This window comes from Struthio camelus, chromosome 8 (assembly GCF_040807025.1).
Source record: "Struthio camelus isolate bStrCam1 chromosome 8, bStrCam1.hap1, whole genome shotgun sequence".
Taxonomy (NCBI): Eukaryota; Metazoa; Chordata; class Aves; order Struthioniformes; family Struthionidae; genus Struthio; species Struthio camelus.
Window position 1 is genome coordinate 37,451,368 of NC_090949.1, and position 21,255 is coordinate 37,472,622.

General features: G+C 42.7%; 1 protein-coding gene across 1 annotated transcript in view; it reads left to right on the top strand.

Annotated features, from left to right (window-relative positions):
- The first annotated feature begins 280 nt into the window (after positions 1-280).
- LRRC7 (leucine rich repeat containing 7) overlaps positions 281-21,255 on the top strand; it is a 195,723-nt gene continuing 174,748 nt past the window's right edge. Inside the window, exon 1 of the mRNA XM_068953511.1 lies at positions 281-378. Within this exon, the coding sequence (XP_068809612.1) occupies positions 354-378 (25 nt within the window). The 5' untranslated portion in view covers positions 281-353. The remainder of the gene's footprint in view (positions 379-21,255) is intronic.

A 21,255-nucleotide genomic window follows, 5' to 3' on the forward strand; every position in this document is an offset into this window, starting at 1 on the left:
CCGCGGCAGCCCCAGGCGGGGCCCGGAGGCCGGGGCCGAAACGCAACTTCGTGCAGGTGCCGAAACCGGCTCCCGCCGCCGGCCAGGGAAGGGGCCGCGGCGCCCCGTCGGGGCAGCGGGCGGGCGGGCGGGCGGCGCCGCCGCGCAGCGCAGCGCGGGCGCGCAGCGGGCCCCGCCCCGCGCCACCGCCGCCGCCGCCTCCGCGTCCGAGCCCGGGCACCGCCCCGCGGCGCGCACGGGGGCGGGTCCTGCGCGGCGCGGCGCGGCCGGCGGCGGGCGGCGAGCCGCGGGCGCGGGCAGCCCTGGCGGCGCCCCCGCACGCTCCGCGCCCCCGGACCGCGGCTCGGCGGCGCATGGACGCGCGCTCCCGCCTGCACCGTGAGTACCGCCGCGGCCGGGGGGCGCGGGGCGCGCAGGGGGCCGCGCTGCCCCGGCGGCCGCGGAGCCGCCGCTCCTCGGATCGGGGGCGGCAGCCGGCGGAGCGGCCCCGCCGGGGCTGCGCGGGGCGCGGAGCGAGGCGGCGGAGCCGCGGCAGCACTTGCGCCGGGGAGGCGGCTCCCGCGGCGCCGCCGGGGCCGGGCCCGGCGCCCCTGCGGGCTGCGGGAGCGGCGCGCCCGCCTCTCCCGGCGGCTGGGGCGCCGCGGTACCGCCGCCTCGGGGGGTTTCCACCCTCACTGCCTTTCACCTCCCTCAACTAAGCCCTCGAGCTCGGCAAAGCTCCTGGAAAATTCTGCGCCCTTTCCAGCGTTCCCACCTTGCGCGGGAGCATCGGCGCCCGGCGGAGGCATGCGGAGGGGCAGCAGCGCGGAGCCGTCGCCTTCCAGCGGCCGGGGCGCCCCTCGCGCCCGTGGGGCTTAAACGCCGTCAGCTCTCTTCCGACACCGTCGGGTTTTTGCCTCTTGACCGCCTGGAGGAAGGGTAGCGTGTGTTGGAAGTTGCTTGCTTGTAATTCAAGAGCCGTAGGACAATAGGTATGAGCTCATCCTTATTCCCGTTGAGTCTGGAGGACACCCCCGGGACCCCGGCGCGTGCCGGTGGGCCGCAGGCGCGGGGCGTCGGGGCCCGCAGCTCCCCCGCCGCCGGCCGGGGTGCCGGCGCGGGGCGCGAGCACCGAGCGCCCGGCGAGATGGCCGGGCTTGGCCAGGGTTTGTCTCCGCGGCTGGACTGGTGAAGGGTCGTGTCAGGGAAAGCGCCCTTGGAAGTTTCTTGGTTTTGGGGAGATAAAAATAATATATACCTTGGCTATTTCTAGGCTGCCTATTGCTATAATTAAATCATTTTTTCTTTTGTACGTCTCTGATCTTCAGCTAAAAGCTTGAGCCACGTGCCACTCTTGATTTTTACCCTGAGGTGTTCTGGGTGCTTTTGGTGTTTAGGGATAGATAAATGCATTTTTCTCATTGTTACGCGACGAGAGAAGTGACTTAATCTCGTGGATTTTGCTCTTACGCATCGGCTTACTGTGATACCCAACCGAGAATGTATGCTTGCCATGGCAACCTCTAGATTACATATTACAGCTACTCACTTGGAAGTAGCAAGACTTTCTTAAAGAAATATGAACAGCAGGCTGATTTCAGCATCTACATAATTATAAATAAACTGTGTATGTTGGAAAACATGACCTCTTTGATAAGAACATTAATGCTGCTGCAGTTCATAAGTAGGTTTTTATGAGAGGGAAAGGGAGTCGGACTTCGGAGAAGGTCATGTATTCTTCTTTCTGTGCAATACCAGTGAAAGAAGGTTTCTTTGTTTTCAAGCAGTCTGTACTTTAAAAGCTGTTTTAATTTAGTGATCTTGTAATCAGATATCTTGATGTGTCATGATAGCTTGATGCCCATTTGAACTTTAACCTTTGCTAAAGCTTGACGTGGAAAACTGTTTCTCAGTCACGCAAACAGTAATTTTTTTCTAATATCTCACAGAGGAGGAGCTTTTTTGTGTGGTTTTGTTATACAAATGATGCGCATATTTAAAAAAGGCTTTATATTAAACCAATTTCTGCAGATAATCGTTAATAATTGTAAATGATATATCAACTGTTTAACAAGTAAGGAACAGCAGGTAAAAAGCAACTGTTTCTTTCTGCGGAGCCTGGCTGCAGGCAGCTGCTCGGAAGATGGCAGGAACAGTGTTTGTGGCAACTGTGGGAGCCCATCAAAGGAAGGAGTCGCGTGTGCTGATGAGCAAATTCTTCACTCCTTGGTCCCATAAGAATTTATCAACACTTTTTAATCATTGATTAAAATTTTTTTTAAGTAGTAGACGCTTGTGAAAGGCATTTTAAAAGGAAGATTGTCCACTATCTGGAATTTCAAGACAGCGGTGTGTGCTTGCCGTTAAAGCCACAAAACTTCAGATTAACAAGGAATTAATTGCCCTTGAGGTATGTGCATCAGTACAAAGTGATGGTTGTGTGCACTGGTCTTAAAACGGACGCCAGGGATGGGAAATACTGCAGTGCACTGAACTTCAGCCTAAACCCAGAAAATAGGGATTAACCCACATATGGAAGCAGGCAGCAGACAGACACTCGCCCACCCCGCCGCCTCGCAGAGCTCCCGGCGCGTGCGGGCGGCCGGAGGCTGCGTGTGCCCGCCGGGGGCTGTGGGGCAGCTCTGCGCCCGGCCACACGCCGTCCCTGCGGTTTTTGCCCTGGCCGATGGGGTTCGCCGATCGGATGCGAGGGGGCCGTGAGACGGATGCTGTTTCCCAGGAGTTGCCATTTAGCGTCTGAGACTGCCGATAGGAGTGGAGGGCTGATGATGTGCAGTGAAGGTTGGATAATGCTTCAGAAATGGTGAATTTTAGTGTACTACGCGTTCAACTAATACAAAACCCTGTAATGGTGTGACTTACCCGTTCACGTGACTGACTGTCCAGTATAAGAAAAAATGTTTTCCTTTACGTGAGAGTGTATTAATCCATCAGACTAGTGTAGACGCTTGGCAAAGAAGATGGCCCATTGTATAGGTATTTGAAAGTGCGTATTGAAAACCGTGTGAAATGTAATATAGAAAACTATACCAAAAATATTCGATGCTGCTTTATGATACAAACTAACAACCCAGTAGGACTAAGCTGAGCACAGACTAGGCCCCCAAATGTTGTATTAAGCTCTATTTAAAGATCTCCTAGAGCCACTGCGCGTCTTCAGTTTTCATCTGGCCTCTCTCTAATTTTAGTGATTTCTGTAGGCTTTAATTTGCTGGCATGGCAGATTGCATCAAATCCTATGAAAAGTCCTTTAGAACTGCTAGTTTTTTATCCGTTTTTTTTTTTTCTGGGAGTGCAGCAATTTGTTGACAGCAGATAAGTCCTAAGTGTTTTAGTGCGCATCTTCGTTGGTCGGATATGTGCTTTTCAGCTCGACTGGTTTAAACGTTACGGAAAAAGTCAAAGGTAGAGATATAACGGTCAGGAAGAGTGGATGAAACTTCATCCAAGAGATCTCCTGGCCCAAAGGAGAAGCTGTCATTGGAGGGTGAGCAATTTTATAGGGAAGTACAAAATTATGGCTGAAAAGGAGCATAGACTTTATGTACAGCTCTAGAGGTGATCTGGTGAGGTGGAGCAGTTAAAACGTTAAGGGATCGAGTTATGGTGAGTAAAGGAGGAAGGGAATTTCTAAGCACAGAAAAGCTTTCCTTTATGTAAGGGGAAGAACGTTTCCTTTATATCATGAGAAGAAACATCTTTCAGTTAGTAAACTATCCAGAGTGAAATAAATACATAGCTATGTGAGTTTAAGCTTATTGGAGGAAAATGCTATTTCTTTCCAAATATTTTATTGGAAAAAAATGAAAAAGACAGCTAGTGCAAAGAAAATTTGAGGAAAGCAAGTTTGTCCTTCTAAAAGCATAGCAGTTAGTGGGCAGAAAAAATCTGAATCTGCCTCAGATGGGTGAAGGACAGTAATAGAGCTTATTCAGGGCCAATAGTCAAATGTGTTCAACAGTAGGTGGGACTGCTGTGGGTGCGCTACTTGTTGAGCAAACACTTATGGTTAGGAACCAAACGTACACCACTGGGATAGTGTAAATTGGCAGTCATTACTATTTTTCCAATGATGTGCTTAAAACGTAAAGACGTACTTGTGAAATCTTTGGCGCATAGTTTGTCCCTGAATTTTGATGCTTGGAAGATATGACATAGGCTATAAATAGAGCAATCATAGAGTGATCTTACAAGTATAAAATACACTCTGAAGAGCATTTTGATAAACAGAAACGCGTGTATTCTTGGAAGTTCATGTTGTGTGGCACAGTTAGCAAAGTAACAGCAGACGTTATCCGCTGATTAACTGTAATTATCAGTAGTCTGTAGCCACTGACTTCAAGTCATGTGGTTGATCCTCTTTTCTCCAGGGAGATACGCGTGTGAAGTGGACAATTAAACTCTTTTTAGAACTTTGGTTGACTTGGATTATTTTTCAGTTGCTGTTTCAAATGATTTAAAATTTTGCTTTGTTATCGTCTTTTTTGATACTTTTCAGTTTTTTACTGCAGTTGACTTAAGGAAGCTTAGAAGAAACATGAGATACCACAAAGTACTCTTAAAGGAACTCCACTGTTATATTAAAAGTTTAATTTATTTGTGTTATGTTAAGAACACAGGGGCCATCATGGTGAGAGGCCATCATCGGTGTTGCCTTTTCCTTTTTCTGTTTGCATTAGTTCATCTTGATTGTGGTAGGTGCTGAATAAGCAGTAGTATGAGGTGAGACGTCAGGAGAATGTCTCTGTAGATGAGAAAAATTGTCAGGAGGGAGACTTGAGTGGCTTTTTACAAATGAAGAGCTGAGCTGTAGCTCACAGGTGCTGGGAACTGCAGCGGCTGCTTCAGCAGGACCAGGAGCTCCATGTCTCAAATCGCAGGCTGCTGCCATGCCCAGCTCTTCCCTTCATTAAAACCTACCAACCTCTCATGCTATCTGCTTCTCTCTTGCGTCACTTTAATCTCAAATATATCAAAAAATCCATATTCAAGCCCCCTATGTTTCCGACACCACGTTCCCATCTTTCCTTCGCTGCTGCTGTTCTTGGGGTTTGTCCACTGAGGAGCAGGAGCCTTCCAGACAGAGGCCGCTTTTCATCTACGGTAGACACTTCGCAAGATATTTATGGTCCCTGCTAATATTAATAAAAGGGCAGTTTGACAGACTGGAGCAGAAGTATGACACAAGGGAGTCATGGTCATAGTGGAAGAGGTCTTTCTGAAATTCAGCTGCAGAAGTTGACGGTAAAATCGACTAGGCTGAGGACAATGGAGTAGGGGAACGCATCGCCTCCAGTGGAAAGGTGCCTCCTGTTACGTGGTGGGCAGCTTCGGTGTATAATTAGCATAAAATCTGCTGAAGGTGATGTTTGAGGGATGACAAGATCTCTTTGTACCTTGTGTTTAATTTGGCCTCAGGTATTGATACACTGGTCAAGCCATATGGTTCTGGTGTTATGCATTTCCACTTCTAGCCGTACTGAAGCTTTAACTGTTGTTACAATAAAAATTCTAAAATTTTAAAACCTGAGTACTAAATTGGTAGCTTTCAGCAGTTCTCTAATTATGTGAGGCAGTTTTTTACTTAACAAATGCTTCTTATTCTTGCCAGCACTTCAGCCTAGTGTTCTAGGACTTGTGGGTGTCAGAGAACAGAACATATTTCTGTGTCTGTGAATATGATCCCACACATTGTCTTAAGTGGGAAAATGTTCACAGCCCTTATATGGTGAGGGATTTTTTCTTAAACCCATCAGTGCTTTCTGCTGCAGTAATAATGCAGCTTCATCTTCCTGGTGACTTGTAGACTGGGTATTGATTATGAACCAGAAATATGGAACAGTCTTTTTTTCTTCCTGGCAAAAATGTCTTGCAGTACAACCTGCTCTTGTCTTGCAAACCATACAAATATTGTTTTTAGAAATTATTGTTTTTAGAATTTAGCTATTTTCAACAGCTACCAGTGGATAGGTGCCAAACTAAGAGAGAACTACCTGAGAGCAGCAAGGCTGTTAAGGTTTGTCTTGCGCTGTGTCCCTTCTTCGCCCTTGCCTTGCGATCGCACGCTCCTCCTGATGCTCAGCCGTTTTGACATCTGAGTTGGTTGTCCGTGCAGCCAAGAGACTATAACAAGTACTGTAAAAGAAGCTAAGGTTTCTGTATTGTCATGACAAAGTGACACATTGCCCAGAGAGGTGACACGCTTTTCAGTGATACACCAGAAGGTATCTTGCCATGTTCTGCAGTGGGATTTATGAAATAAATGACTTATGAGTATCTTGTGATATTCTGAACAAACGCTGACGAGAGATGGGCTGCAGATTTATGAAAATGTAAAACAAAGAATGAAGACTTCTTCAGGGTGATGGGAGAGCAGAATTATGAGGTAGTTCAAACCCTTCTCCTTTGAAGGGATTTTATTGAGAAGCAGTCATTTTTGCTGTAGGTGTTCTTGCCCAAAGGCATGACATCCTAAAAACATTTTATTTTGTAAAAGGAAGGCTTTTTAATGCTCACAATTATATACAGGATGATGCGGTGTGAGGCTTAATCCATGATAGCTGCTAGCAAAGCCAGAAGTTGAGGCTGGAGGGGTGACGGAGCGTGCCCCACCGGAGGATGGGGAGGGCCCATGGAGCATGGCTCAGCGCTTGGCGTGTGGCCATGCAGGTTTGGGGCTCCTACCTGTGCAGACGTTTCGATGTGAAGCTTGCGGGGGCAGGAGGGTGGTCACCCAGCCTGAAGGGATGTTGGGTGCACAGAAGGGAGGGGAGGAAGGAGCCACGGGGAGCTAAGGGCTGCCGCACGGAGCCTCAGCAGAGCTCTCAGCTGTCCGGGGGAGCTCCAGGGTCGGCAGTGGCACTGGGTCTGGCGGGATCCCGTGGGCGAGCTGGCCCTGTCTCGTGGCTTCGGGGCACATGATGTTGTGCAACCATGGACTGGGTTCGCGTCTCCTGCCTCTTGCGTGGCTGCCTCGGTTGGGCTCCTGCCGCAGGGGTGAAGGGACTAGTTTAAAGGTTTGTTTTGCAGGATGTGCTGGACGTCCGCATCCTGGCGGGTCTGCACAGTGTACCTTCGGTGGCCCTGCCATGGCCCCCCTGAAACCAATCCCCTGGTCCCCAGGGAGGGCACGTTTGTATCTGATGCATGAAACAGGGTCATGTTACCTCTGGTGCCCTTGTGGATCATTCTGCGTAACCTGCTTGGAGGTGTGGTGGTCCCTCCAGGGTCTGAGTGTAAATACAGAGATACTGCAGTTCATTGATGCATACATTGTTGTCTCCTGAATTAAAAAAAAAAAAAAAAGTTATAGTCCTGTGTATGAGCAGGAAAATGAATCATTGTAATACAGAAATTTAATTATGATCAGTACTAATAACTTTCCAAAGTTTAATCATTTTCTTTAAAGGGTTACAATTGAGAAAAACTAGCATATTTACACGAGTGAATGTTTTCATTCTTAAGATGGTGTTCAGGCATTAAAACAAATTGGATCAACCATGCCATCAAAGTCTGTATCATTTGTAGCAACTTCTTGATAGTGTGGCAGTTGGGTAGATCTGTCTCTTGCTTTATGAAAGGAAGAAGTCATGGGAGTTTCAGATGAAATTTAATGCAGATATTTTCTAATGATATTTTTTATTGAGTACTTACCAGGATAAAGGTTTATTCCAGAAAGGCTAGAATATAGATATATTGTATTTGTAACCATTTATTGATATGGTCTGTATAACAACGTGGTTTGTGGTTTATAAATGTCACCTAGAACAAAACATTTGGTTTAGAGCTATTTCCAGGAGGAAGGTAAACTTCGTGAGTGTCATGGACTTTGACCACAGCTAGGGCTTCCCGTGTTTGCATGTTCTGTGGTTGCACGTGATGCTGCTGAGAGATTTTCTCCTAGTGAAGCCTTATTTCAGCATTGCTGTAGAAGTATATGTGAAAGAGGGTATACCAAAAAATGAACACTGAAAGTCTTGCCTGTGCTAGCGTATGAGCTTTAAAAATCTGTGCGCTGAAGCCCTTTTAAAGTAAGTATTTCTGTGCATATTCTAAGGCTAACTGGTGCCGATATTTCCATTCTGCTCGGGAAAGGCACTCTGCTTAATGGAATGTCATTAGCATTCTGCTGCTGAATGATTATTTCCATTTATAATAGCAACAATATGTTAACTTCCACAAGTTAAAAGTTAAGAAACTGCCAGCCGGAGCTAAAGGGCTGCTGGCGTTCTTTAATCATCGCTGCTATTTTTATGTGGACAGATTTAACAGAAATAGGTGTGATGCAAAGTGTCGTACCATATTTACTCCTTGTCCAAGACATCTTTGTTTTGGAAAGTATCTCCTTCAATTGTGTGGTTGTTTATATACATTATCTATGAGGAGGGGAAAAAACGACTCATTGTATAATTTGCTTCCTTTTTTCCCCAGTTTTTCTTCAATTTAACTGAGTTTGTGTGAAATACAACAAAGAAAATAGCTTCCAATACATTTAACTGATTATCCTGCTTGTAAGGTGCGTGTTTAGTGAAATAACTTAAAGGCCTGCTTAATTTATGGCAAGTCCAAAGCACACGGAGATAAGTAGGATTATGTTGGTTGTAGTTGGTTTTGGATATGGTCCATGGCTGTCCTTAGAAACATTAAGAGATCTGCATCCTTCATTCACCATCTGGTACTTTAACATATACCTGAAGGTTCTTTATTCCCCTATACAATGTTGTTTTGTTGTTTTCACTTTCCAATATTGCATATTGTTTCTTATTGAAAAGGCTCTTACAGGATTACGTTCTTTCTCCGCTCTGATGCCACATCTGTCTCTGTTGTCTCAAGCACCGGTTTACTCCAGGGGATGAATTTAGGACAAGAGTAAGGAGGCAAGTTATTTCATATTTCTGAAGACTCTGATTTTTTGCAGCTCCTGCAATTGGTATAGCATCTGTAAATTTGCTTAAAGCAGAAGAAACTCTCCTGTGTTGGCTGTCAGATGAGACTGAGATTAGATAAGTTTTAATTACTCTTGCTAAATTTGACTCGGACTAGTCACGCTAAACTCTTTATAATTAGTTACAGGCTTACTTATAGAGCAACTGAGGGGTAGAATTAACATACTTTATTATCAGAGAATAATTTCTGATAATAATAAAACAAATGCTGGTCAGCAGTTTGTTATCCCATCCCATGTGCATTTTCATTGACCTGCCAGGCTGAAAGAGTCACCAAACGTAAAAGGCATCATTCTTGGAAAAGCTTCAAAGTGATTCCTTAAGCATATCTTTTTATAACCCAAATTTTCTCTAATGTGTACCACTTAATATCTTTTTACATTATTAAGATCAAAATAACTTTAAAATATTTTATCCATATCCTGTAAAGTTGCTTTACTATCGTCAAGCAGTGGCTTTACTGTTTTCAAAGTCCTTGGCCTCCAAGCAGCCTAGCTTCACAAAGACACCATCAAAACTTTCCCATGACCCAATTCTAAAACATCTTCCGGGCCCTCTCAGTGCCATTCGGACTTGACAATTTAAGACCTTTTCCTGCCTCGTGCCCTCTCCCTGGGTAACCAAGGCGAAGAGGCCCCGTGCCTGCCTCCGCGAGGACCCTTGCCAGCATGGCGGGCTCCCTGCGTGGCTGCAAGCTCGTGGGCAGCGTCGCCTGGGTCAGGTGGAGCTGCTTCGAGGAGGCGAGGAGAGGGTTTGTCTCTGGAGGTCCATAGTCAGAAGTGACTCTGATAATGCTGACGGCGTCTTCCACTGAGTGAGACATGGGGAGGCATGAGCAGGTTGGAGGCGCTGAGCTGCTTCACACCAGGGCTGCCACCCGCTGCGGGCCCTCCTGGGCACCGGGGCAACGTTTGCGGGATCTCTTGTTTGTCTTTGTGCTGACCCGAGCCTCTGGTGGGCTCTGTGTGGGGACCCTCTCTTCCAGGCAGCATCTCCCTGACCCCTATGCACCTGAGTGCCTGCCGTGCCCGTTGTTGTGCTCCGTTGTGCGCTGCGACAGGTCGGCACCTCCCGCGCGCTGTAAGTGGACTCCTGCCGGGTTTATCAGAAATTCTTATTCTTGCACTGGAGATGGTGAAGAGTCGATCCCTACCCATGCTGTCCGTGCTGCTCGTGATCTGGCATGTATCTATGAGGTTTCACCAAACTCATCTTTTTATAAACTGAAATGTCCTAACCAACTCAGCTGTTCTTCATAGAGAAGCTGCTCTATACCTGTGACCATCCTTTTCACCCTATTTGGGGCATTTTAATGTATCCTTCCCCTAAGGTCTGAGAAACCTTACAGAAAACAAAATTGTGTCTCTTCTGAAATACTTTGCATTTTTCTAGTCCATTAGCCTGAATGTGCTGACTTTGGCCGCCTGGGGAGAACAGTATGAAAAAGACACAAGTATTAACAGAAATATAAGCATAACACAATATAATGAGTTTGTTCTTGATCATAAATGCTAACCTCAAATACAACTCCCTTTAAGAGGAATGGTTCATAGTTTACAAGAATTAAAAAAGAGAGATCATTATCTTTCTAATGAACTGAAAAGTCTGAATATTAAGTTATCTACAGAAATTACCTCCTCTTAGCTTCTTCTCCATCCTCTTTCTCCATCTACTTTACAATAGAAAACTTCGCCTTCTTCTTTCTTTGGGGTTAGGAAAAAGCACTTTAGCATTAAGTATAAAGCCTGTTATTTGCGTTTGTCTCTGAAACAAAATTTCTATGTCTGTGTGCAAATATACATACATATAAAAGCCTGCAGAAAAAAATTGAATTCACACTAATAGAGATTGCTCCATTATAATTTTCTGTTCTCATAATAGTAGCAGACAGGGAAACTTTCAAGCAGCAAGTAAAATGCTAAGCATTAAGGAGGTAAATGACTTTTCAAAGACCTTCAGCACTCAGTGGTAGCAGGCCTTAATTTTTACCTCCTGTTGGTTCTCCGTTCCCTCTGAAGGACGTGTAGTGGAATAATTTGTCCTGGAACAGATTAAACTACATGTCGGGTGAGCAGATCATGTTTCATGTGATCATGAATGTTTAGAAGATGTCTGGATACTTGTTCGTATCTGGCAGTAGGCATTGAGTGAAGTTAATAACTCCATGAAGCGGTGTGAAAACAGCACATTAAAGAAGTCTTAGAGCTGAATAGTTTTCTCTGTACAGTCAGAAAAGAATTAGTATTCCTTATTATCTTAGTGCAGCAAAGAAGGGCAAACTATGTGTATGCTGGTGGTCTTGGGGACTACGTTCAGCAGGTCATTCCTTTAGACTCCCTGCAAAAGCGAGAAGTTGCATCTAAATACTGTGTATCCTAATGACCCTGTTGAGTCAGGTTTTCATGAGAGCTTGGTTGCCATTTCAAGATTTTTAATAAACAGCTTGTTTTGGGGTTTTTTTTTTTGAGTCTCAATAGCAGGCTCTGAGCGCTAATGCTATTGCTGTTCCTGGCATTTTGCAGTCAAAGTGATATTCCAATTTATCTCCTTGTTAGTCTCACTTTTAAAATGCCACCCCAGCAAACTCTCGCACAAAGACATCTATGGCAGCCCCCCAGTTCATGTACCATGCTCCAGAGCACTGCACATTTAATAATAGCTTCTCTCTGCTATCATACTTTGTAAGCAGCGTGTTTCTTCTTCAGTTATACCATACCAACCTGTTTACCTTGAAATATTGGTCATCTCTGACTGCTGAAACTTTTCTGTAGAGACCAAAAGCGCAATGATTGTCTGACATAACCCAAGTGTGCTCTTTCCTTGCACTGCCAGCGAGGGGTTTCATGCCAAGTGCTCAAAATAGCATCTGCAGACTTCCCCATGGCAAGGAACAGCCCTAGCAGGATCTGATCGTAGCTGAGAGCAATGGTCCCTGATCTGACAGGTGGGATTTCTGTATCTGGCAGGGCCCGTTCTTGTGTGGAGTTACCGACCTCGTGTCTTAGGTGTGAACTTGGTGAACACTGAAGAGCAAGGCTTTTTACCTGTGAAAGAGCTGAAAGGGTTGTTATTGGCTCTTTGGGAAGCTGCATAGTGGGTTTTGGGGTTTTTTTCCAATTATACCCAGATTTTTTTGGAAAAGTTGCATAATTTTTTAAGGAAAACATAGTTTGGAGGTAGAGATAATATATATTTTTTTCTAAGATCAGCTAGCATTGATGGAAAATAGACCTTTTCAGGCACACAAGAACTTTTCAGATCTGCTCTTTCCCGTCTCTTTGGTCTTGTGAAGAAGTTTCCACATCAGTCAAACTTCAAGTCCTGAACTGAATTTTTCCAATTCTGAATTGGTTCCCTGAACATGCATTTTCTTCTTGAGAACAAGACTAGGGAAAAAACACAATTCTCCTCCTATGATAAAAGTTTATGATGGTCTGTCGTTCTGAAATGTTATCACACTTTTAAAAGAGCAGAGTGGTATTTCATATGGAAAATTTGTTTTCAGAAGTTTTGACTGTTCTTTGAAGAATGATGAGAAAACAGAGGTGAAAATAGCTATTCATAAAGTATCATCCATTATGTGTATTGAAAGAGCTGTTCTGTGGAAAAATTAGTGTCAGGCCACAGGATTAAAGAAAGTGTAATGAAAATGCAGAGCAAAACTGCATTAATGCACCAACGGTATTAATACTGTGATATTCTAACTTGTGTCAACTTGACTTTACAACTTGTATAATGATCTTTTAACACAAGCTTTTCATGTGCAGAAATGTAGAATATTATTGTACAGTTTTATATATAATACCTGTTGCTATCTACTAGAAACACACACATTATAGTTCTGTAATGCTTTTAATGCATTAATGGGCAAACCAGATTTGCTGTAAGAACTTTTAATGATTTATTTTCCTACTTGTGTTTTGATTTTATTTCAATCAACCCTGCTCCAAGAAAGCAGAGAGAAACTGTGAAATTGTTTTTTTGCGATGACTTCCAAGACACCCTCTCCGTTATTTGGTGACCATTGACTGAGGACTACAAATCTACAGCTGTGAGCAGAAACCAGCCAAAAGATTGTAGTGAGGAATAGTTGGGTGGAACTTTGACGGTTTACCCCCAGCTAGTGTTTTTACAAGTGAATGTTAGCAACCTCCCTTTCTATCAAGTGGAGACTTTGTATCCCCTACTTCAGGTTTATGGAGCAAATTGTGAAAATAGTTTGATAGGCTCTTTCCAAGCAGTAGTCGAAATGACAAACTACAATTTCATTTGTCATCCTAGTTTCCAGATTGTAATGTAGAGGGCTTTTAAAATTTGTGAACTTTATACAAAAGGCGGGAGAACTTTCTGTGAGCTTTAGGAGGCCAAAATGGAGTTGTTTGCTGATGTATTGAAGATGTTACAATGAATGCGCTGCATTTCAGGGCTTTATCCAGACAGGAACAGAGTACTTGGAAATTGTCTGGTGGAAAAAAAACTATTAATGTTAAGGCACTTTCTCTTATTTTTAACTGTGAACTGTAATTTACTATGATTGTTTGTTAATAAATTGCATGTAGCTCATCTCAACATCAAAACACATTAAGCTTGTTGTTCTGATGCCTGTTATACAGACTAATTTAATTCATCTTTAGAAAAGAGTTTATGACCAGATGCATGAGATTTGACTCAAAGATGTCTCACAGCTTGTTCTTACTGTCTGAATCTTCCCAGAAGGTCAAACTCTGCTCGTTTGTATCCTCACAATTTAATTGAAGTCAAGAGAGCTCCATAGGTATAAATGAAAGTATATTTAGCCAAGCGTATACTCATTAGGTATCAAAGCAGTATGGGAAGGCATTTTAAGGTATTAAATATCAAGTAAAGGTGAGTAGATTTTTTTTTTTAAGTAATTTACAGAAGACTGAAAAGAAAGCTGAGGTTGATAGTTTTGTTTTCTTAAATACAGTCTAAAACAGTTGGCAAAAATCTACTTCAATGAAAGACACCATGACAGCTCCTATTGAAGCTAATATGAAATCTGCCACTGATGCTAGCTGAAATATAAATCTTAGCTTTAGTGCCAAATAATTTCATAATTATTGCTTTCAAAAGACAATGTGTTTGTTAATGCTCTCTTTGCTGTGGATTTTGTGCTGTGACATAAGTGCTCCTTCAAGCTCTAATGGTAACTTCTGTTCCTTGCTTCACACTAATGGTGATTTAGTTGCTTACATAAAAATTGTAACCGGAGAGAGAGTGAATATATTCATTTTCCAGGATAATATGAAACATGCTATTAAGCAATAATCTAATATGGTACAAAAAAATTATTTTTTTAAAATTGTTTTCCATATTAAACTGTCACCTCGGTGAAAATTTAATGTTTAATTTAAAAAGATATACAAAAATAAGGTGCTTCTGAGACACTAACAGACTTCCTTACATAAATAATATAATGCACATGCAGCTTTGCACTTCCTGCTAAAAGCACTTGAGTGACTTGACTGCTGGTATAGAGAGAAAGCCATCTACCAATGCTTGTCTTACAAAAGCTTACAAAATTTCGTCTGGAGTGGCCATTATTTAGCTAACGGAATTAAAATAGTCATTTTAATTGAAATAGAATTAAAATACAGAGTAGTGACTAGTGACCCTTTTTAACTGGGGATATTAATAACATGAATGCTTATTATTAATTAGTGAATGAAAAAAGCTTATTGGCAAGCTACGCCATGACATTGTTCTGGAGATGAGTATGTGTTTTGTTATTAAAATTACTTTGAAAGCAAAGATAGTCTATAGCTAACCATAATTTAAGGTCATTCTCCCACATTTTGTCTCTCTGGTTTTCTTCTCTTTTTGCTTATCTTTCCAAATTGCAAAGGGGACAAGTTCTGCTTTGACTTATGTTGATGCAAAATGAGTGTTAATTTTGTGTGTACGCTGAGAACAGACATCTGTCCTGCATGTGCTTGGGCACAGACAGGCCGGGGTCCAGCTCCGCGGGGATGGCTGTGCCTGTGCCCGTGCCCACCTTACCTGGCAGAGCGCCCGGCCACCCTTTCCTCCTGCTTTGCTCGCAAAACCAGAGCATGCGTTTGCTCTTCTCCTCTCCGCAGGTGCTCTGTGTGTTTAGTGCTGGCGCAGGCCACCGCTGCCCGTTCTGCTCTGTATTTCGCATGCAGTGTTTGATACAATGACGTTATGTTCACGACTTTGAAGGGGGCAGAGCTGCCAGTACGAGCTGGCCCCTGGACTCCACCAGGTGACAGCCCCCCCACGACTTGCAGTGTCGCAGGTGTGTGCCTGGGGCAACCAGACCCCGGGTAAGACAAGAGAGGCGGCTGACATACCATGTTCCAAACCCCTGGTGTTTCTGCCGGAAATGTGCCTGCTTCGGCCTGACACCATTAGAGGAGTTGCACTGGTTTCACTTCCAGCCTACAAAAATATCCCATGCCAGGATCTGTGTTGCCTTCTTCTCAGGGGAGAAAATAGAGCTGAAGGAGGCGGCGCTCGCTGCTTCCTCACAAGTTCTCCTACACACAGCAAACGCGAGCCGAGCAGTGACAGAATGAGACAGGAACTTGAGTGTTTACATTGTAAAACAACTTATAAACCACAATCCCTTTTAAAAAAAAGAAGTGCAAAGAAAGAAATCTAGACCTTTTGAAATATCAATATTAATTGTGTAATTGATTTCCTGGAACCACACTTCAAGTTTGTGATATTTTGGTGTCATATATAGTTGTGATGATGTATTTGTCAACAATATTAGCAAAAGGCTTATTTATTTGTAATAGTGTAAGAGTCCAGTAACAATGTGTATATGATGAAGTGTAATAGATAGCCGACTTCAGCCAGGGTTTATATTATGCCTCATTAACGGAATTATATGGGGGGCTCAGTTACTCAGTTAAGCTGCTGAAATAGCTTCTACAGACTTTGTCTTGCGTTGGCATATTATCGACTAGATTTTATACTTACATTTTGTACTGAGCCTTGCGGGATTCATTGCACTGAAGGATTGCAATGTCTCTCATTTACCTTTCCCTTTCACTAGTGTAAATCTGATTATTTCTTTGGAGTTACTACTTAATTGCAGCTGTGTAATCCATGACAAAGTCAGGCGTATGAGAATACATTATCAGCGAAAAAGAATTTCCCTTACTATTTACAGGCAACCCACTAGGTACACAGAACACAGTGAGTCCATCCTGGTTTCCTTGGTGGTGTGAACTGGGAGTCTCTCACTCAGAGTCATGCAGAAAGCAGAACCGAATTCTCTGCTTTCCCATGTAATGAACAAGCTGTTGAGGATTCAAGTCTCCTCTTGGCCGACTGCGTGCTCAGTGCCAGGATCTGTCGGAGGGTCGGTTTCTGCCAAAGGGGCTGAGCGCGCAGCAGGAAGGTGCTGCAGATCTTTATAGTCTCTTCATCTACTTTAGCAAGCTTCGTATCTCACATATGGTTCCAAGCTTGTAATGCACCTCTCTCAGAAGTTCTGGATTTATGTAGGCACGTGAGTGACCCAGCAATAAAGAGGGATCCTCTAGACGTTTAATCTGAGCTAGTGACTGTAGCAGTGCCTGTAATGTATAGGCAGGGGCATAAATACAGTGGCTCAAAGCATTGTAAAGCTTAGATGATCAAGAGCCATTTAAGGCACTGACATGTGCTATGCGAAGAATTCACAGGTGACTTTCTAATCACCGACTCCTCTGTCGTGTTTTTATTAATCCTTTGCAGTATGTTAACGTAAGAGAGAAAGAATGTTTTTCAGTTTGTTATTACTGCTTCTCATTTGGGTTTTTCTGTTTTGTTTTTGCAAGTGTGTATGATATCTTAATTCTTAAAGCATGTAAAAGAAGTCTTAAGTAACCTAATTCTTTTTCTAAAACCATTGAGGAAAAATTAGGAAATTATGAATGATTTCATGCAATCAGAATCACGAACACGAACAAGTCTGATCCAAAGGTTTGCCGAGATCATTACAACTGGCATTAACTTGCATGAGATTTGAATCAGGCTGCTGATACTTATTCATTTAGCATAGCTGTATCAGAGGTTCTGCTCCTAAACCGCACGGAAGTTAAATACAGTTTTTTTAACAAAACCTATTTTAGCACTTGAAATACCAATGCATAAGGTAATAAAAGTAAAAAAAATTCTGGTGAGAGATCATTCGGAGATGCCTTTCACAATTCTACAGAGTGTCATGCTCAGTTTCTTCTGTTAATATTTCCGCTATGGATCCAAATGGTCGTTTGAAAACACCAGTTAGAACACCTTGGTGTGATTAAATCAAGTGCTGTTTCAGGGAAACTCAGAGTGGTTTGCAAATTGTGTGTGGAGAAGGGAAGGTTGTGTTTTCTTAAACAGCGCTAGATTATATTGATCTTCAGCAAAATTGACTGCTTAAAAAAAAAGGGGAGGGGTTCATTTTTCCCAGAAAGGCAACAAAGCACAGGGACAGATAACCGAAGAGGCGGGACAGCTCTGCCAGGACACTTTCTTGTCCAGCGTCCTTTAAGGAGCAGAGTTTGCACCCTGTGGTGCCTGGTTTCTGTCCCAGTCAAGATACACAAAGTACTCACCCACTGTCTTTGCATTAAGTTTGCATAAGAATAAATCTAAAAGCTTGGTAATTGGATTTTTTGTGGTCTTTAAATAACAACAGTTCTTTTATGCACAAAATAAAGAACTGTATTATTTGCCAGCACTGACCAGAACTGATCAAAGTAGAGATGCAGACCGATTAAATGTAGACAGTAAAATGTCTTCAAGCATTGCACCAGAGCACATGCCATGTACTCAGTCCATGGCATTCCCATAGCTCATATTAGAGTGCAGCTTCAAAAGTGAATTTACTTGGCTACTGCTGTTTAGCATACGGACTTATAAGTTTTTGTCTGTAGACTTTCATAGAGGAAAAAATACTATCTGAGATCTTTAGGGATATTAAAATGAAGATGTTTTCGGCTGTCATCTTCAACGACACAGCTGGAAGCTGTGCTTTCTGTGAGTTCAGCAGCAGCAAGGCTGGTACTGGTGTAATGTATTCGTTATGGGTCCAAAAATGATTTTGCTGTCTTATGAGTAGCTCCCTTGTGTCCAAGTGGTCCTGAGAACGAGCAGAGGTCTACAAAATATGGCAGGCTTCTAGCAGTCGTGCAAAAAAGGAAAACAATTTGTTCATTGCATCCATAAAGGAAATGGCAACAACTATGAGACTCAAATTGTAGCAAGGAAAACTAGGCAAGGTAGGCATTAGTAAAAATCTTTTTGGTACACAGAGAAAATGGAGTATATTTGTATATACATGTATATTTGGAATATAATGGAGATACTGGAGTATATTGCCTCGTAAGTTTGCCAAGACCCCACCACCAGAGTTTGGCTTTTTGACAGACTGCAATTGGCAAATGCGTATTGTCGAGGTTGGGAGTAATAACGCCTTTCGCCTTTCGCAGGCATTCCCTGTCCTGGTGACAAATGCACTGGAATCTAGCTAATAGTGCAGGAGTGCAGCATTTTTTTTTATCTTACTGCAGTGTGTTTGTAGCAGCTCTGCATCAGTAATAATTGACTGGTGCTGCTGCATCAGGTAAAACTGTGAAAGAGTTTGCATTAGGATTGCTTGTTTTCTTAGCTTGTGACCTGAAATACTCACTTTTGGAAATGGTATCTTCTGTGGTGTGCCAGGAGGTGAATTTGTTTTGTTTCATTAAAATATCTTCAAGTTATTTTTATTACTGTGAGAGGGAAAAGCATTGTGACTGTATCTTTTGCTAAAAGATTTGCAGCAATAGGGTCTGAAATGTTTTGGTCAGGATATTAGCTTTAATAAAGTGGTTCCACTGGTCCTGGTTTAGCTATGCTCAGTCTCACAGCCTGAGGTTCTGTCTCTGAAACTTCAAAGTCAATGTAAACACTATTTTTTGTGATCTTTGAAAGGAAAAATGTAAAATAAAAAAGACTTGAAAGCAATTAACATTTGCCAGCCGAACAAAAATAACATCAGAGTTATTTTTAGCACTGCATACTCTAATTAGACTCCTACAGTACGACCTAAGCTGAGTTATGGAATTTGAGGCAACAGTTTTGTGATACCTTGTAACATTGCCTTACCTACCAAAAGACTATTCTGGGAAAAGCAAAGTGCATGCCAGATTTGCCATTATGAACCCTCTTAATTAAAACATACGCAAGTTCAGAAGCCTTAATTTCAGATGGTAAATGTTCATATAAATTAGTAATGTTTGCTCTCATAATTTTAGTGTGTGGCATCTTTAGAAGCTGAAAATTCTGAGCAACCATTTACATTGAAATACTTTGATTAGACACTGTCCGTATGAATTAGGAGTTGGCTGTGATACCCTTTCTGAGTAGTTTCTACCCTTTTTGAGTAGTTTCTGAGTATAAAACCATACCTGAAAAATAGGAGTCTACTCAACTGCATACGTTAACCTAACGTGTCCTAGCAGTTGCTGTTCTTCCCTTGGAGTGAGAAATCTTGGTCCTCTGCCTGAGACAACAAGTGCTTATAGCTTGGTGGCCACAAGCCTGTCTCCATAAGGTGACCTGTCTCTGTGTTTTGATTTCCCTTTCAGTACTAATTATGAGCCAGATTGTTCACTGATGATTTGAGCCAGTCCCCTCTTCCAGCCTGATAAGAGCCCAGGCACTTACCAAGGTTCATGCTGCTCTAATTTGCAGCTTCATTTCATCGGGGATAGGGCCGAGATCAACTAGAGTCTGGTTCCCAGAGCAGTAGAGACTTACGGATGAGGGAATAAGTTACTTATGAAAATGATTAAATAAAAGTGGCAAGTCTAGGCCAAGGGAGCAGGCATTATGATGTGAAAATTTATCATTTTTATCATATTCCAATTTATGATAGATTATTTTAGTGAGTTCAGAAAGACTTTACTTACTGGGGACAGAAGGTAGACCATAAAGCCCAGAAATCTCTTCGTCCGTCAAAGATCAGGACTCAGTTAGCAAGCTGCCAGTGCTATGGATCCCAGCACACACATTTCCATTTTAAACTAGTGGCATTTTTCCCCCCTTTTTTTTCTTTACAATTGATGCAGCATTCTATAAGGAAAATGATGAGAGAAATCTTGGCAGAGAATGAATGTTGGTATTTTTTTCCACGTTGTATACTAAGGCACTCAGAGGAAGAGTGGAGGAGCAGAAAGGATCACTTTAAGAGCCAGGATCGACCAAAACTGCACACATTGTCACATGCTGGGAACATATTTAGGCGCTGGTCTTAATTTTACATGTACTCTCTAGTTTCCAAGTCTATCGCTAGCTAAACCTCATGGATGATGGTTTGTCCAGCCTAACTTTCACTTCAGCTTGTGTGCTGTTGTGTCCCAAGGGCTGTGCATCTCTGCAGGCTGCAGCCTGCCATAGGAAACATTAGACAAAATTGGACAGAACTTAGATTAATAAAGCTGGGTAAATCTGTAATTATTTTTAGATATTGGGACACTTAATTTCATATTAGGATTTGATTATGGGTATAAAGGTATGCTCCTTTTAGTTGGAGACCATTGTTCTGCAAACAAAAGTTTTCAGTTTAGTAGGCAATGTATAGCTGTCCCTCTGCCACTCTCCCTCTCTCCCATGAAACCATGTATCTAACAGTAGAATCTCTTTCACTTGAACTTAATGTAATACAACAAGTTTTTGCTTTCACTGCAGTTTATCACTCTCTCACAGAGGTTATCAAGTCTTTATGACTTCACCTCATATTTTAACCATGATGGCCATTCCAAATTAGCTGAAATTTATCGGTGTTAGGGTAATGATACATTTTAATAATAATACTTTATTGCCTGGGTATACATATTATTTATTTAAAGACACTCTTCTTTATATACTCTGCCTTATAGATAATAACCCTTGAAAAGCTTAAAGTTTAATTTTCACTTGAAACAAATTTTTCCATTTGGACAAATATTGATTTTAAAATTTACATCATCCATGATGTCATCGCTAATATCTACAGAGTTCTTAGAAGAGTCCTCCAGTGTATGTAACCTCAGCTAGCTCTTTGGTTCTTTTTACTGTGAGAATAAAACTATATTGTGATTTCTTAAGAAACACTGACAACGTAAAAATAACATTAGTTAAGAACACCAGTGGCATTTAAGAAAATAGGGGACCTCACCTTGATATTTCACTGCAGGTTATAGCAGCATTAAAACATAAAAAAAGTCAACATCAGAGTCTGAATTTAGCTATGCGGGCTGTTCAGGTTCCTGCAAAATGTGTTCAGAGTGATTTGGAAAGGTAATTGCTTGGCTAGTTGGTT